Source organism: Pan troglodytes, chromosome 5 (genome assembly GCF_028858775.2).
Source record: "Pan troglodytes isolate AG18354 chromosome 5, NHGRI_mPanTro3-v2.0_pri, whole genome shotgun sequence".
Classification (NCBI taxonomy): Eukaryota; Metazoa; Chordata; class Mammalia; order Primates; family Hominidae; genus Pan; species Pan troglodytes.
In genome coordinates, this window is record NC_072403.2 from 48,450,884 (window position 1) to 48,467,087 (window position 16,204).

Consider the following 16,204-nt stretch of genomic DNA (forward strand, 5'->3'; position numbering starts at 1 on the left):
ACCATGTGCCAGGCAGTGTTCTTGAAGCTGGGGATACAAAAATGAACAAACGAGATTCGGAGAATAAAACTGCAGTTCCCACAGTATCTTTCTCTTTGGCTTTTTTCCAGGGGGCACTGCTTTCCGCGACTGTCTTCCCATGATTCTCGTTGGGCAGAAAAGCCCCGCCCGCTTATTTGCCATTTAAGCCAGCGCCCCTTGAGAATGGACTACAACTCCCACAATGCATTCGAGGGGCACCGTTTTAGGGCGCCACCTTTTTCCCGGCTGTGCTGTACCTACAGCATCCAGAACTACAGTACCCAGAAAGCTCCGCTTCCCCTCCTGGGTGTTATTGCCCCTTTCCTGGTGCAGGACGCGGTAGTGGCCAGCGAGAGTGTCAGGCCTGGGGTTTTCTGTGTCCTTCCCTGGGTCAGGGACGAGCCAGTGACTTGACTCTTGGGCGCTAAGCTTGGGAGGGAGCGCAGGAGGCCGCTGTCCTTCCTTTCCGGTTCACGTCACCCTTCTCTCCCTCTCTTGCTCCACCTGCAGCCACTTGGACGGCTCCGGGACTGATTGCCTGGGGCAGGGGTGGCAGTCGAGGCCGCCGGGGCCGAGGTGAGGCTGCAGCTCTCCGGGCGGCGGTAGCGCTGGGGAGGAGGAGGAGAGAAGATGGCGTCGGAGCTAGAGCCAGAGGTGCAGGCCATCGACCGGAGTTTGCTGGAATGTTCGGCCGAGGAGATTGCGGGGGTGAGTGCCGGGACCCGGGCGGGTGCGTCTGCCCCTCGCAGGCCGCGCCTGCGGGGAGGAACCGACTCCTGGACGTCCTGGAGCAGCCCGACCCAGACTTGGGGAAACAGCTGTGCCGGCCCTCGCCTTGTGGGATAATAGCCCGGGGAGGCCACCGATCCTGCCCCTCTCTTTCCATTTTCAACAGCTGCCAGAGCTGCGCTGTGCACTAACTACGTTTACTTTCCCTTTCTGCCCAGGAGAACCCACGGCTCTTCCATCATACCTCCTTTCCCCCAGCCTCCCATTAAGTCTCACAACACATGGGCCTTTGCCCTTTATATCAACTCTTGGAAGAGGAGAAGAGACGCTTCTTGTGTTTTTGGTATAATCGCCCTACTTTATCTAGTTAATTGCTTTTCCTGAGACAAGCGGAGCCGTGTGCTCCTCCGACTAAACATGCCACCCTAACCGAGCCCCTACTTTGTTTTTGGGACTGCCCCAGGCACCAAGAAGGCAAACGACACTACCCTTCGTTATCCGTTTCAGTGCTATCTTTTTTTTTTTGCACCGGTTCGATTAGTTGACAACGTTGATGCATGTGTGGAAAGTTTACTGAGTATGAGAAAGTAGTCGTGGAGGCTGGGAAATTTTAAAAATATTTTTTCTAGGAGTTAGGGGTAATTGGATGGAGAACAAATGTTATATAACGTTGATAGAGCAGCTTTCAACAAATACTGTATAAGCTAAACGTGAGAACTGGTCATAGTGTAGTAGGAGCAGTTATACTCCAAACGTAAAACCATTCAAACGCAGTATTGCATTAAAACTGTAATATGAATATGCTAGTGTAAATAGCAGAGTTGTAGGAACACCCATTAGAAGAGATTGCCGAGAATGATTATGAATGGACCAAGACAGCTTGGGCCCCACCTCTAAGACCTCCAATTAAAAAGGCTGCTAGGAAGGGAGTGACCCGTGAATAAAAGTCAGCAATCTGAATGCTACGAACAAAATTTGGGATTGGGGGCACTGTGGAGCTGTTGGTCAGTGAATAGTTATTTTGCGTGAATTGGTGAGGACATTAAGTCCGGGTAGAAAGAAATGTCAGGAGTAGAGGTGAAAACTTTAAAGAAATACGTTGTTAAATGCTGAATCTTTGCTTGTTTGGGTGTGTTTTGTTGTTGTTTGTTTTTGTTTTTGAGACGGAGTTTCGCTTTCGATGCCCAGGCTGGAGTGCAGTGGCGCGATCTCAGCTCACCGCAACCTCAGTCTCCCGGGTTCAAGCGATTCTGCTGCCTCAGCCTCTCGAGTAGCTGGGATTACAGGCATGTACCACCACGCCCGGCTAATTTTGTATTTTTAGTAGAGTTGGGGTTTCTCCATGTTGGTCAGGGTGGTCTCAAACTCCCGACCTCAGGTGATCCACCTGCTTGGGCCTCCCAAAGTGCTGGGATTACAGGCGTGAGCCACTGCGCCCTGCCTTGGTGTGTTTTTTTAAACCTACTTACTTGTTTAGCCTAGGTCTGTTTTCATTTACTTTCTACTTAATGTTGTACAACTCAAGGAATTTCTGCCTTTCGTTTATCGGAGATTTGAAAAAAGAAAATGAAAGTAGTGTTACAAGTAAACTGTTAAATAATAATGACAGCTGTTTGCCCTCCATGCCTCTTCTAATTGATATCTGTTGCTTACCTCAAAGTACTGTTTTGATTTTTTTCTCTCACTGAATTTTGTGTCTTGGTCCAGTGATACAGGGTACAGATTCCGTTATCCCATTCTAAAAGTGCAAACTATCAAGTGATTAGAGGTTCTCCAATTTGTAGAGGCTCCTGAGGAGACTGGTTATAAAAGTAGTGCGGGAGGCCAGTGCTCCTAGTTCTTGTTCAGTGAAATTCTCAAGCAGATGCAGTAAGGAAAAATCAAGGAAAATGCAACAAAAAATTATTAATTTGGACTTCATTTGAGTTTGTGAAGATCATAATCTGAGCTACATTTTACCCTGTTTACTTTTTTTGTTTGTTTTTTTGAGACAGAGTCTTGCTCTGTCGCCAGGCTGGAGTGCAATGGCGCGATCTTGGCTTACTGCAACCTCCGCCTCCGGGGTTCAAGTGATTCTCCTGCCTCAGCCTCCCGAATTACAGCTGGGATTACAGGCGTATGCCACCATGCCTGACTAATTTTTGTATTTTTAGTAGACACAGGGTTTCACCACATTGGCCAGGATGGTCTCGAACTCCTGACCTCAGGTGATCCGTCCGCCTTGGCCTCCCAAAGTGCTGGGATTACAGGCGTGAGCCACCGCACACGGCCTACCCTGTTTACTTTTAAATGCCTTTCTGAACAATAAGTTTTTTTTTTTTCTTTTTTTGGTAAGAGATGGGGTCTTGCACTGTTGCCCAGACTAGAGTACAGTGACATTATCATAGCTCACTGCAGCCTTGACCTCCTAGGCTCAAGAGATCCTCCTACCTCAAAAACCAATATTAAAATATAAAATTCCTTCAACTATATAACCTTAATCTTGCCTTACTTTGTGAGGACTTTACTGTCTGTATTAAGTTAAAACACCTAACATTTAAAACTGTTTTTTTCAGCTTAGGCTTCAGCTTTTTATCACACATTTAAATTAATAAAGTTTTCTGTTAGGTTGAAAGCACATTTTAGGGAAGAGAAACAAGTAGAGAAAACAGTGATTGCAGGCTTTAGACCTCTGTCATTGGTAATTTGTTAGGATCACTTCCATTTAAAAATCACCTAATGAGCACTAGTGTCATCCTTTCCACATTTCATTTACACACCGCTTTTCTTATTCCTGTTATAAGGAGGAAGAACTTTTTGTGATCCCATCCATTCCAGCTAGTATGCCTCACAAAGAAAAGTATCTAAGCTGACTCTTTAATATTTGTAAGTTTAGGATATTACAGTGGCCCTCTCTTCTCATTCTTCTCTTTTCTTGTTAGAATTGACTCCATAAGTATGACTTTCCCAACACTTCTTGGCTCTGTTTACTTTCCATACTACATATGGTTATAGTATGTTCCAATGAGTGATTACAGTTTTAAAAGTAAACATGCCGGGTGTGGTGGCTCTTGCCTGTAATCCCAGCACTTTGGGAGGCCAAGGAGGGCAGATCACAAGGTCAAGAGATAGAGACCATCCTGGCCAACATGGTGAAACCCTGTCTCTACTAAAAATACAAAAATTAACCGGGCATGGTGGTGCACCCCTGTAATCCCAGCTATTCGGGAGGCTGAGGCAGGAGAGTTGCTTGAACCCAGGAGGCTGAGGTTGCAGTGAGCCGAGATCGCGCCACTGCACTCCAGCCTGGGTGACAGAGCGGGACCCCATCTTTTTCCCTGAATATAAAAGAAATACAGGTTGGGAGCACTGGCTCATGCCAGTAATCCCAGCTATTTGGGAGGCTGAGGTGGGAGGACTGCTTAAGTCTAAGAGTTTGAGACCAGCCTGGGCAACATTAGCTATACCCTGTCTCTACTAAAAAAAATAAAATAAAATAAATAAGCTGGGTGTGGTGGCATGAACTTGCAGTCCTAGCTACTCAGAAGGCTAAGCAGGGAGGATCGCTTGAGCCCAGGTGTTAGAAGTTACAGTGAGCTATGATCATGCCACTGTACTCCATCTTGGGTGATACAGTGAGACCCTGTCTTCAAAAAAAATTTTTGTTTTAATAATGAATTTGTTAAGTTTTATGTAGAGTTTTAGGTCTGTATTGGTTATCTTTTTGCTGTACATTTTTTAAACCGTTTCATTGAGATATAACTCACATACTGTACAGTTAAATTCAGTGGTTTTTAGTATATTCAGATTCATGCAATCATCACTATGATCAATTTTGGGACATTTTTATCACCCCAAAAAAGAAATCCTGTACCTATTGGCAGTCACTTCCCTTTCACACCTAAACTCCTGAGGTCTAATCAACTACTTATTTTTGTCTGTGTAGATTTGCCTATTCTGGATATTTCGTATAAATGGAATTCAACATATTGTCATTTGTGGCTGACTTCTTTCTCTTAGGATAATGTTTTAAATATTTATCCATGTTGGGCCGGGCACGGTGGCTCACACCTGTAATTCCAGCACTTTGGGAGGCCAAGGCAGGTAGATCACAAGGTCAGGAGATCGAGACCATCCTGGCTAACACGGTGACACTCCATCTCTACTAAAAAATACAAAAAATTAGCCGGGCGTGGTGGCAGGCACCTGTGGTCCCAGCTACTTGGGAGGCTGAGGCAGGAGAATGGCATGAACCTGGGAGGCGGAGCTTGCAGTGAGTCAAGATCGCGCCACTGCACTCCAGCCTGGGAGACAGAGCGAGACTCTGTCTCAAAAAATAAATAAATAAAAATAAAATATTTATCCATGTTGTACCATGTACAGGTTGAGTATTGTTATGCTTGCCACCAGAAGTGTTTTGGATTTTGGATTTTTTTGGATTTTAAAATATTTGCAGTTATACCAGTTGAGCATCCTTAATCCAAAATCCAAATGTTCCAATGAGCACTTCTTTGAGCATCGTATGGGCATGCAAAGTTTCAGATTTTGGATCATTTTGGATTTCACGTTTTCAAATTAGGGATGCTCAACCTGTGTCAGTAATTCTTTCTTTTTTATTGCCAAATGACATTCCTTTGTATAGATAAACCATATATTATTTATCTGTTCATCAGTTGGTGAATATTTGGGTTGTTTCTACTTTTTGGGTATTATGAATCATGTTGCTGTGAACATTTTTTACAAATTTTTGTGGGGACATATGCTTTTGTTTCTCTTGGGTATATACATGCCTAGAAGTGAAATTGGTGGGTCATATGTTAACTATTTTGAAGAACTGCCAGATTTTTCCAAAGCAGTTGCATTGTTTTACATTCCCACCAGTAGTGCATGAGAGTTCCAATTTCTCCAGATCCTTGCCAACACTTGTTTTTGCCTGTGTTTTGATTACAGCCATTCTTTTGGGTGTTATGCCTTCTCATTGTGGTTTTGATTTGCATTTCCCTCATGAGTCATGTTGGAACATCTTTTTATGAGCTTATTGGCCATTTTTATGTCTTCTTTGCCTATTTTCAATTAGTCTTTTGACCTATTAAATTTCTATATTTTATTTGTAAATACTCTCCTTAATTTGTAGAGCTCTTAATATAATTTGTTTAAAATTTTTCTCAATATATTCCCTAAAACTCCCACTTAAACACTATTGTTTTTATGGTTATGAGCACTAGTTGTTTTATGATTAACTTACATGTTGCTTATCCTTGTTTGAAAGCAAAACCAAAAGTAGTTAAAGGATACAATTTTAATTGGGTATAGAATAATAGAGACTGTAATAAAAGGCTAACTAACCTCTAGGGATTCTTTCATTTTTCATTTCATTTTTATTTTATTGTACTTGCTTTCTATCCCAAGGCTTAAATTTAGTATTTAATAGAGGGAAAGCTCCTGGAAACATTGTCATAACATGTTTACTTTAGAGGAATGAGTTGACAGTTTCTTTACTTCCTTTAAGAGGGACTTGTAGTAAGATAGTGAATGCTTATTACTCTCTTATGCCACATGGGTGTGACAGCTACAAGTGTCTGAAATAAAGACAAATTAAAATTCCAACCAAACTGGAAATCTTAATTTTTCATGTTGAAGAAACAGTTGCAGTTAGCATATGTTAGTGAGAACTAATATGAAAAGCTATAGATTTTATTCTTTGGGGAAATGTGTGAGCTACTTCTGAAAGACAGTCATAAATTTTTCTTGCTTTTTATATTAAGTATGTATGTTTAATCAGCTTAAAGTGCCTGTAATAGAGCCCAAATCTTTTAGGTGATTGTAAATTTTTCATATAATGGTATTAAAGTTTTTGGTTTTGAGACGGAGTCTCACTCTGTCCTCCAGGCTGGAGTACAGTGGCGTGATCTAGGCTCACTGCAACCTCCACCGCCTGAGTTCAAGCGATTCTTTTGCCTCAGCCTCCCAAGTAGCTGGGATTACAGGCGTGCACCACCACTCCTGGCTAATTTTTGTATTTTTAGTAGAGATGGGGTTTCACCATGTTGGCCATGGTGGTCTCGAACTCCTGGCCTCAAGTGATCTGCCCACCTTGGCCTCCCAAAGTGCTGGGATTATAGGCGTGAGCCACTGTGCCCAGGAGTAGTAAAGATTTGAAAAATGGGGAGCATATGCATGCCTTTCTTGGACCAGACTTTTAAGTCTTGTTATTTATAATAATATGTAATAAAGAGTGAAATACTTGCTTGTTTTACTAATAATATTTTTATGTAAAGTGGCTGGGTTTTTTTTGTTGTTTGTTTGTTTTTTGAGACAGGATCTCACTCTGTCACCCAGGCTGAAGTGCAGTGGCGTGATCATGCCTCACTGAAGCCTCAACCTCCGGGGCTCAGGTGATCCTCCCACCTCAGCCTCGTGAGTAGCTGGGACTATAGGCATGCACCACCATGCCCAGCTAATCTTCTTTTATTTTTAATAGAGACAGGGTTTTGCCATATTGCCCAAGCTAGACTCGAACCTCTGAACTCAAATGAGCCACCTGCCTTGGCCTCCCAAGTGCTGGGATTACAGGCATGAGCCAATGGGCCTGGCCGATTTTTTTTTTTTTTTCTTAACCAGAAGCTGATACTAGCGTCTGAATTTTTGTTGAAGAAATCTATGAACAAATTTGCTCTCGTTACAGTCACTAGACTGCATAATTTTTTTTAGAAAGCATCCATGCTAGCCTGTAGTCCCAGCTACTCGGGAGGCTGAGGCAGGAGAATGGCGTGAACCTGGGAGGCGGAGCTTTCAGTGAGCCGAGATCGCGCCACTGCACTCCAGCCTGGGTGACCGAGCAAGACTCCGTCTCAAAAAAAAAAAAAAAGCATCCCTTCTAAAGTAACCTTTCATTCTTGTATTAAAATTCTGCAACAGTGAAGTTTTACAGGAATGGGAACATAAAATATAAGGGAAAAAACTGGTTTTTAAATAAAATCTTTCAATATGTTGTAAAAAAAAAGTCCGAAGCACTTAACTTTCTAGGATCATGGAGGTGAATTATTTTGGTCTTACTGCTTAATTTTTCTTTCATAAAGAGTAAATTGAATCCTAGCACCTTTGGGAGGCCGAGGTGGGCAGATCTCCTGATGTCAGGAGTTTGAGACAAGCCTGGTCAACATAGTGAAACCTTGTCTCTACTAAAAATACAAAAATTAGCCGCGTGTGGTGGTGCACACCTGTAACCCCAGCTACTCAGGAGGCTGAGGCAGGAGAATCACTTGAACCTGGGAGGCAGAGGTTGCAGTGAGCCGAGATCGTACCACTGCACTCCAGCCTGGGCGACAGCACGAGACTAAAAAAAAAAAAAAAAAAGCGCTTAGGATCATTTGACTACCTTCATTCTTGTTTTGGTTTGCTGACAATGGGTGAAAAATGAGACATTTACCTTTGAATGAGGCCAAAACGAGGTCTTTTAGCTCAAAGAATAAGATTCTAGTATGCTTGTTGAGGACTCTTTTTCTTTTTTTAAAACTTGTCCTCTTTATAATTACTGAGCTTAAAGGATGTGTATGTATATATAAAATTTTGATTGAGTCACTCTGAAGGGAGAGAATACTTAAAGCCTGTAGGATTGTCTCCTAAGAAATGATGCTGCTGCTGCTGTTTTATTTTTATTTTTATTTTTTTTTCCCTAACCACTTGGCCACCAGGGAAGAAATGCTGTTGTTTTGAAAGTAATTTAGTCTCTTTCCTACTTGCATAATGTAAACACAACAATGTTAGTAATATTTGGAAAATAGTTTAGTTTCACTTTAAGCATGAAAACTCTTTCACCGTTTTTGCTTATAAGCTTCTATCCAGTCCCTTAACTTATGAACAAAATTTTTACATTTTTAGTAAAAGTTCTCTGAAAACAGAAATTGACTAGAAAGTTAATATACATCACCTCATGCATATTTAAAATCTCTCTGTATGTTGTTTTTAGAAGGAGTGGTCTGAAGAATATACAAGTAATAGCTAAAATGAAGACCTTATGTTGACTTCTTATGATGTTACATATCACTTGAACATACTTTTTTTTTAAAATAAAAATGTAACTGGAATTTAGGTAGTAATCCATAGGTAAACATTGGAGGTTTTTTTTAATTTCAGCTTTTACTTTAGATTTAAGGAATACATGTGCAGGTTTGTTACATGAGTATATTGCACCTGGGTAGTGAGCATAGTACCCAATAGGTAGTTTTTCAACTCACTTCCCCCTTCCTCTTTCCCTCCATCTGTGGGTTTTGTTCACGGTTCAGTTAACTGCATTCTAGCAGAAGTGAGTCTTTTTTTTTTTTTTTGTCCTTTGAGACAGACTCTTGCTCTGTCGCCCAGGCTGGATCTTGGCTCACTACAACCTCTGCCTCCTGGGTTTAAGCGATTTCTCCTGCCTCAGCCTCTCGAGTAACTGTGATTACAGGCATGCGCCACCACACCCAGCTAATTTTTATATTTTTAGTAGAGAAGAGACTTCACCATGTTGGCCAGGCTGGTCTTGAACTCCTGACCTCAGGTGATCTGCTTGGCCTGGCCTCCCAAAGTGCTGGGAAGCTTTTCAGATTTTTCGGTGTGGATACCCAGGTTGAGCTGGAAATGGAGAAAATAACAGATTTTGGTGGAGCATGGAGGGGAGATCATGCATTCAGTTATTGAGTTGGTACCTATGAGATCTAAGTAGAATCATGCTTTAAAATTTGTTTTGAGTGGGGAGAGCAAACGGAAAAGGCCTTATAGAGAGAAGTTGATCAGAGAAAGAAGGCATAATTGGTACAACAGTCTCTTGTGGACTGACTTATTCAATAAGAGACTGGTATATAAACTTGTTTATCAATCATTAAGAAATGTGTATTGGCTGTTCATGTTCACCGTACATATTGGCTGTTCATATTCACCGTACACTCTTCCTATGGACAAACTGACGTGAGAATTGATATCACAATGAGAATAACATTTGAGCAAAGCATTAGGAAGGACATTAGGTGAGCTCAATGGTTCATATCTTATATAATGATTTCTTGTAATTATTTTCTGGTACTGCCTAGAGAAGATTGCTTCAAGAGTCATTTTGCAGGGAAGGAGGGAGGCTTGTTTCATTTTAATTTTACTTACACTTAAAAGTAGGATTTAAACATACTTGGCATTTTAATAGATTAAATTTCTAACATACGGTGGTGAGTGTTGTAAACAAAATATTTTAATATGCTTTTGTCATTATTTTTGTACCTAAAAGAAAGTAGGGTGAATTTGTTCAAATTAGTTTGTTGGTGTTTAAAACCATTTCTTCTCTTTTCTTCTTTTAAAGAAATGGCTGCAAGCAACTGACCTCACTAGAGAACTGTACCAGCATTTAGCCCACTATGTACCCAAAATCTACTGCAGGGGTCCCAACCCTTTTCCACAGAAAGAAGACATGCTGGCACAGCATGTTTTGTTGGGACCAATGGAATGGTACCTTTGTGGTGAAGATCCTGCATTTGGATTTCCAAAACTTGAGCAAGCAAACAAACCTTCTCATCTTTGTGGTCGTGTTTTTAAAGTAGGAGAGCCTACATATTCTTGCAGGTAAAATACTTTAATTTTCTTTCTAGGAGGCTCTTGTTTTATTTGACCTCTTTTTTTCCCTGGAACTTTTAAGTTTTTGTTTAAAAATTATGAAATACCATATCTGCTTAAAAATCCGTATTACAAATACATGCTATTTAATAAATAATTAAAGCAAACATTTTTATAATTATTCTTGATCAAAAGAATATTGTCACCAGCATTCTTGAAGCCCACTGTGTGCTTTCTTCCTTCCCCCATAATTAACTGACATCTTGACTCTTGCAATAATCACTTTCTTGCTTTTCTTGATATTTTTTAGTTACAGTAATTCTGATGTTCAAATTGCCGTAGATTTGGCTAGTGAGAGCCCCGTCACACCATCTTGTCTTTTTCACATGCCTTCATTAGTTTGTGGGTGCTTCTTTCCTTTCTGGCACAACAAGATGCCCCAGCTCGCTTTGTACTTGCTCAGACCCATATGTAGAATCAGCTATTTCTTTAAAGATTTTTCTTTCATTTGGGAATGGTAATTAGAAACCAAGATCTGGGTGCTGTATGCATTTACTGCTGTTAGGAAGACTTTTCTTTTTTAAATTTCTTGGTGAAAATTGAGTATACAAGGGTAGAAGATGGAGAATAAAGTGCCTTGTCCCCTTTTTGACTGTCCAATTTTCCAGAATTAATCATTGTTAACATTTTCCCATATATCATTTCAGAAATTTTCCTTTTTTTTTTTTTTTTTTTTTTGTCTGAGATGGAGTCTTGCCCTGTCACCCAGGCTGGAGTGCAGTGGCGCGATCTCGGCTCACTGCAACCTCCACCTGCCAGGTTCAAGTGATCCTTCTGCCTCAGCCTCCCGACTGGCTGGGATTACAGGCGTAGCCCACCACCATGCCCAGTTAATTTTTGTATTTTTAATAGAGACGGGGTTTCACCATGTTGGCCAGGCTGGTCTCAAACTCCTGACCTCAGATGATCCACCTGCCTTGGCCTCCCAAAGTGCTGGATTACAGGCATGAGCCACTGTACCCGGCCTCTTTCAGAAATTTTCTTTGTATATATAGGCCAAGATATATGGCAATTTTAAACCTACATACATAAATACAGATGGGAATATGTTACATATACTGAGCTAAATTTTCTTTTCTGTATTTAACCATAGCTTAACATCTTTCCGTATCAGCTTATGTAGCTAGATAATATTCTTTTGTGTAGATGTGTTGTTGGAGACATTATTTAACTTTTTCCTTTAAACTTTTTCCTGTAAAACTGAAATTTAATAAGCTAATTTTGGTGAAAGCCTCTGGTTATCTATGGTAGTTTTCTTTATTAGCTTATTTAGAATATCAATAGAGAACAGTATATATATTGAAAAACTATTAGACCTAGTGTTTTGTTTGCTATTACAGAAACTACTTTGAATATTCTGTTGATGTTTGGGGCAGTAGACCTAGTTGAACCTCATAATTTATGGATAGGAAATTGAGACCCCATTGTTCAGTAATGTTCTTTGTATTAATAGGATCTAGTTCCAAATTATTCATTTGTATATCTTGTCTTTTAATCTTCAATCTGGAATGTTTCCTCAATTTTTCTGTGACTTTCATTATCTTGACACTTTTGAAGATTACAGACCAGTTATTTTGTCAATGTCCCCTCAATTTGGGTTTGTCTGGTTTTCGTAATTAGATTCAAGTTGCATCTGTGACAGGAGTGCCACAGAAATCATGTGTTTTAACCCTGTCAGGTGGTATGTATGATTTTGATTAGTTCTACAACTGGTGATATTGATCACTTGATTAAAGGGATGTCTGCAAGACTTCTCCACTGTAATGTTACCCTTTTCCCCTATGTGATCAATAAGTGTGTTGTTGGGAAGTACTTTGAGACTATTAAGTATCCTCTTCATTATCAAACTTTCAATTTATTTATTTATATCAGTATTTGTGGGGTCTCATTATTATGCTCAAATTGTTCTAGATTTGGTCAGTAGGAGCCCCTTCAAGCTATCTTTGTTCTTTTTCATATCTCTATCATCCTTTGAGCTCTTTTTCTTTTCCTTTCCTTTTCCCTTCTGTTTTTTCTTTTCTTCCTGGTACAACAAGATGTCCCAGGCAATCTTGAGCTTTCTCCTGCCCCAACCCTGAAATCAACCATTTTGCCAAGGATCCTGGTTCTTTTTAGTGGAAAATGGTGCTTACAAATAAGATGGTATGTGTGCATGTTGCTGTTGGTGTTATAACTCTCAGGCTGTCTCAATGGAGCTTTATTTTATACCTATCTGTATAAATGTATTGAAATAGATATTGGAAACCATGCATCTGTAGTGATCTCTTCCGTTCCCATCTAAGGTTCTTTCTAGTTTTCTTCCTTTGCATATTTTTAATTTCCTTCTCTGACGAGAAAACCTGATTCTCATTTTCCTCAAAATATTTGCTTATTTAATTATTCCCCTGTATGCAGCCATTCTGCTGCTGCTGCTGCCCAACTCTCTGCATAATTGCCCCCCCTTTACCCCATTTGGATTTTGTGTTCAGTACTGGGTCACAGTGGCCTTTCCCTCTTTTTTTTTTTTTTTTTTTTTTTTTTTTTGAGATGGAGTCTCACCCCGTAGCCCAGGCTGGATTGTAGTGGCATGATCTCGGCTCACTGCAACTTCTGCCTCCTGGATTCAAGCGATTCTCCTGCCTCTGCCTCCCGAGTAGATGGGACTACAGGCGCACACTGGCTAATCTGTGTATTTTTAGTAGGGATGGGGTTTCACCACATTGGCCAGGCTTGTCTCGAATTCCTGACCTCAAGTGATCCACCTGCCTCAGCCTCTCAAAGTGCTGGGATTAAAGGCCTGAGCCACCGTGCCCGGCCTCCCTCCTGTTTTGTTAGGGCAGATCCAAAGTAAGCCTTGTTCTAGGATGTATAGTTTTTCTTATTTGTGGGGGTCCCACAAATAACAGAGACACTCTGATCACATAAGTAATGCCAGGGATTTAAAGGTTACCTCCCTGGAAACCAGATCAAAGACCAGCCAGGTTCTTTATTAGATTGTTGAGAGGGTTAGTGAGATCCTTTGTGTGTAGCACTTTACACAATACTTGGTACACAGTAAACTCATAGTAAATGGCCATGCTGGGTGCTGGGGATGAATATCTCATTTTAAAAGTAGGTGTTTCCGTGAAACCCAGCGCCCTGGTAAAATGACACGGAGTCTGTTATTTGGAAAGATGAAATATGGTTATTGGAATTCTGGGGAGGTTTCTAAACTAGACCCTTCAGGATAAAGGTGACTGATGTCCATAATGCAGAAGGTTTCTTTAATGAGAAAGAATGATATTAAAGGATCTTTTATATATAGTACTTAGGAAAAGGATTTGTGAAGGGCATAGATTAGTTTTGCCATGGGGAGTTATTTGTTCATAGTTTCTAAAATTGTGTTGGTCACAAATTATTTTTCTGAAGTCTCCATGATGTCAGAAAAAAGCCATCTGGGTGTTCGTAGGCAGTAAGCTACTTTTTGTGTACTCTATTAGGAAAAGAGTGGTCAAACTTAGCACTTGTTATTCGTTATTAAATAGAAATGGTTTTAGAGTGTAAAAAATCTTAGTGGGCAAAAATCTTAGTGTTGATTTTGATAATTGTATATTTTGACATTTTTTATAACCATTAAGAAAAATAAAACATGAATAGAATATGAAATCATACTTTCATGAGTTAAGTTTTTAGCTTAATACTTCTTTTAAGATATGGAGAAGTAAGGTTTCATCCCCCTGTTTTTTTAGTATAGTTAAATTGAGAACATTCTTTTTTAACATTTAAAAACGTATTACATGAATGTTATAGATAACCAGAAATTGGCATTGGGGGCGGGGGTGGCTTATGCTGCCATCAGGAGTATTTTTGTTTCTAGATAGTATTTTATGATGCTTTATTAACTATTAAATAATTTTGTGTAGGCTTTTTTTTTTACTTTAATAGTGGTTTGTATTGGTATATAATAATTGTACATATTTATGGGGTATATGTAATTTTGATACATGCACATAAGGTGTAATGATCAAATCAAGGTAACTAGGATATCCATCACTTTGAACATTTATCATTTCTTTCTGTTGGGATGTTTTAACCCTGATTCTGTTGGTCATGACAGTTGAGATTATGCTAAAAATGATAAACAACTCTACAATCTCAAAGACTTTATGTACCAAGATATATTTATTACTCAGACTGTGTGACCAATTCAGATGAGTGGGGTGATAAGTAGAGGGTTCTGCTCCAGGTAGTTTTTTTGACACCATCTTATGTTTCCACAAGCTTAGTGTAATGCTTTCAAGGTTCACCACAGCGAGAACAGAATAGAGCTGGTGGATCATTCTCAGCAAATAAATGCTTTGTCTCAGAAATTATGATCTTACCCAAATCCCATTAGGCAAAACTAGGCCTAATGCCTCTGTCCAGCTACAGAATAGGTCGGGAAAGTGTAATTCTCCTAAGTCTCAGGGATAGATGAAACTAGGATGTGGATGAGCATTGGAAGTGTCTTTAGCAATGATTTTTTTACGTTTTTTAGGGTGATTTTTCCTCCCTGAGTCATTAGGATAAAATGAAGTAACGTGTATGAAAGCACATAGGTAATTATAGATATGTGTGAGGTTTTTTTTAATTGAATACTCTTCTTCATATAAATTACTGAGCCATGAGTAGTATCTCAAGCAGAGGGGTGCAGATAGTTCTAGTTCCTTTTCTGTCTGGAAGTAATAAAGCTCTCATATGGAAGACCTACGTATTTCCATGAAGAGGGGTTGTTCTTTCAGTTTCTTGCTTTTGAAAAAACTTGAAGTCTTTTCTCTACTTAAAATACAAAAATTAGCTGGGCATGGTGGTTCATGCCTGTAATCCCAGCTCCTCAGGAGGCTGAGGCAGGGGAATTGCTTGAACCCAGGAGAGGGAGGTTGCAGTGAGCAGAGATCATGCCATTGCACTCCAGCCTGGGCGAAACTCCATCTCAAACACACACACACACACACACACACACACACACACACACACAAACTTGAAGTCTTGATCTCTTGCAGGATTCTATTTTAAAACTGAGTGTTAGGCTGTTCTTGCATTGCTATAAAGAAATACCTGAGGCTGGATAATTTATAAAGAAAAGAGGTTTAATTGGCTCACAGTTCTGCAAGACTGTACAAGCATGGCATAAACATTTGCTCAGCTTCAGGTGGGGACCTCAGGAAGCTTACAGTCATGGCTGAAGGGGAAAGGGAAGCAGGCACATCACATGGTGAGAGCAGGAACAAGAGGTGAGGAGGAGGTGCCACGCTTTTAAACAACCAGAGCTCACAAAAACTCTCTATTGGGAGAACAGCACCAAGAGGATGGTGCTAAACTGTTCATGAGAAATCCCTCCCATGATTCAGTCACCTCCCACCAGGCCCCACCTCCAACATTGGGGATTACAATTCAACATGAGATTTAGAGGGGACACATATCCAAACTATATCAAGCTATTTCTTTATAATGTGAATAGTCCAGAGATTGGAATCAATGTTGTGTTAGTTTTAAAACCATTGGTTATTTCTTTTTTTGAGACAGAGTCCCATTCTGTCGCTTAGTCTAGAGTACAGTGGCATGATCATAACTCACTGCAGCCTCCAACTCCTGGGCCCAAGTGTTCCTTCCAAGTAGCTAGAACCATAGGCGTGTGCCACCATGCTCGGCTAACTTTTGTATTTTTGTAGAAACAGAGTTTCCCTATAATGCCCAGGCTGGTCTCAAACTCCTGGATCAAGAGATCCTCCCACCTTGGCCTCCCAAAGTGCTGGGATTACAGGTGTGAACCACTGCACCTGGCTGGCATGTGTGATACATGCTGAAATTATACTGTGTATATTATACACATATGAAT

The 16,204-nt window shown here is 40.4% G+C and overlaps 1 protein-coding gene across 15 annotated transcripts in view; it reads left to right on the forward strand.

Annotated features, from left to right (window-relative positions):
- The first annotated feature begins 211 nt into the window (after positions 1–211).
- The window catches only part of UBR2 (ubiquitin protein ligase E3 component n-recognin 2), a 130,325-nt gene continuing 114,332 nt past the window's right edge, over positions 212–16,204 (forward strand). For 12 of the 15 annotated variants that reach the window (XR_010158017.1, XR_010158018.1, XR_010158019.1 and 9 more), the window contains exons 1-2: positions 226–729; positions 10,058–10,317. Coding sequence is in view for 9 of the 15 variants with exons in the window: in XM_016955504.4 (XP_016810993.2) it covers positions 652–729; positions 10,058–10,317 (338 nt within the window). In the remaining 6 variants the exon portion in view is untranslated. Of the gene's footprint in view, positions 730–10,057; positions 10,318–16,204 lie in introns of all 15 variants that reach the window. The other 3 variants (XR_010158016.1, XM_016955519.4, XM_063813043.1) reach the window with 2 other exon arrangements.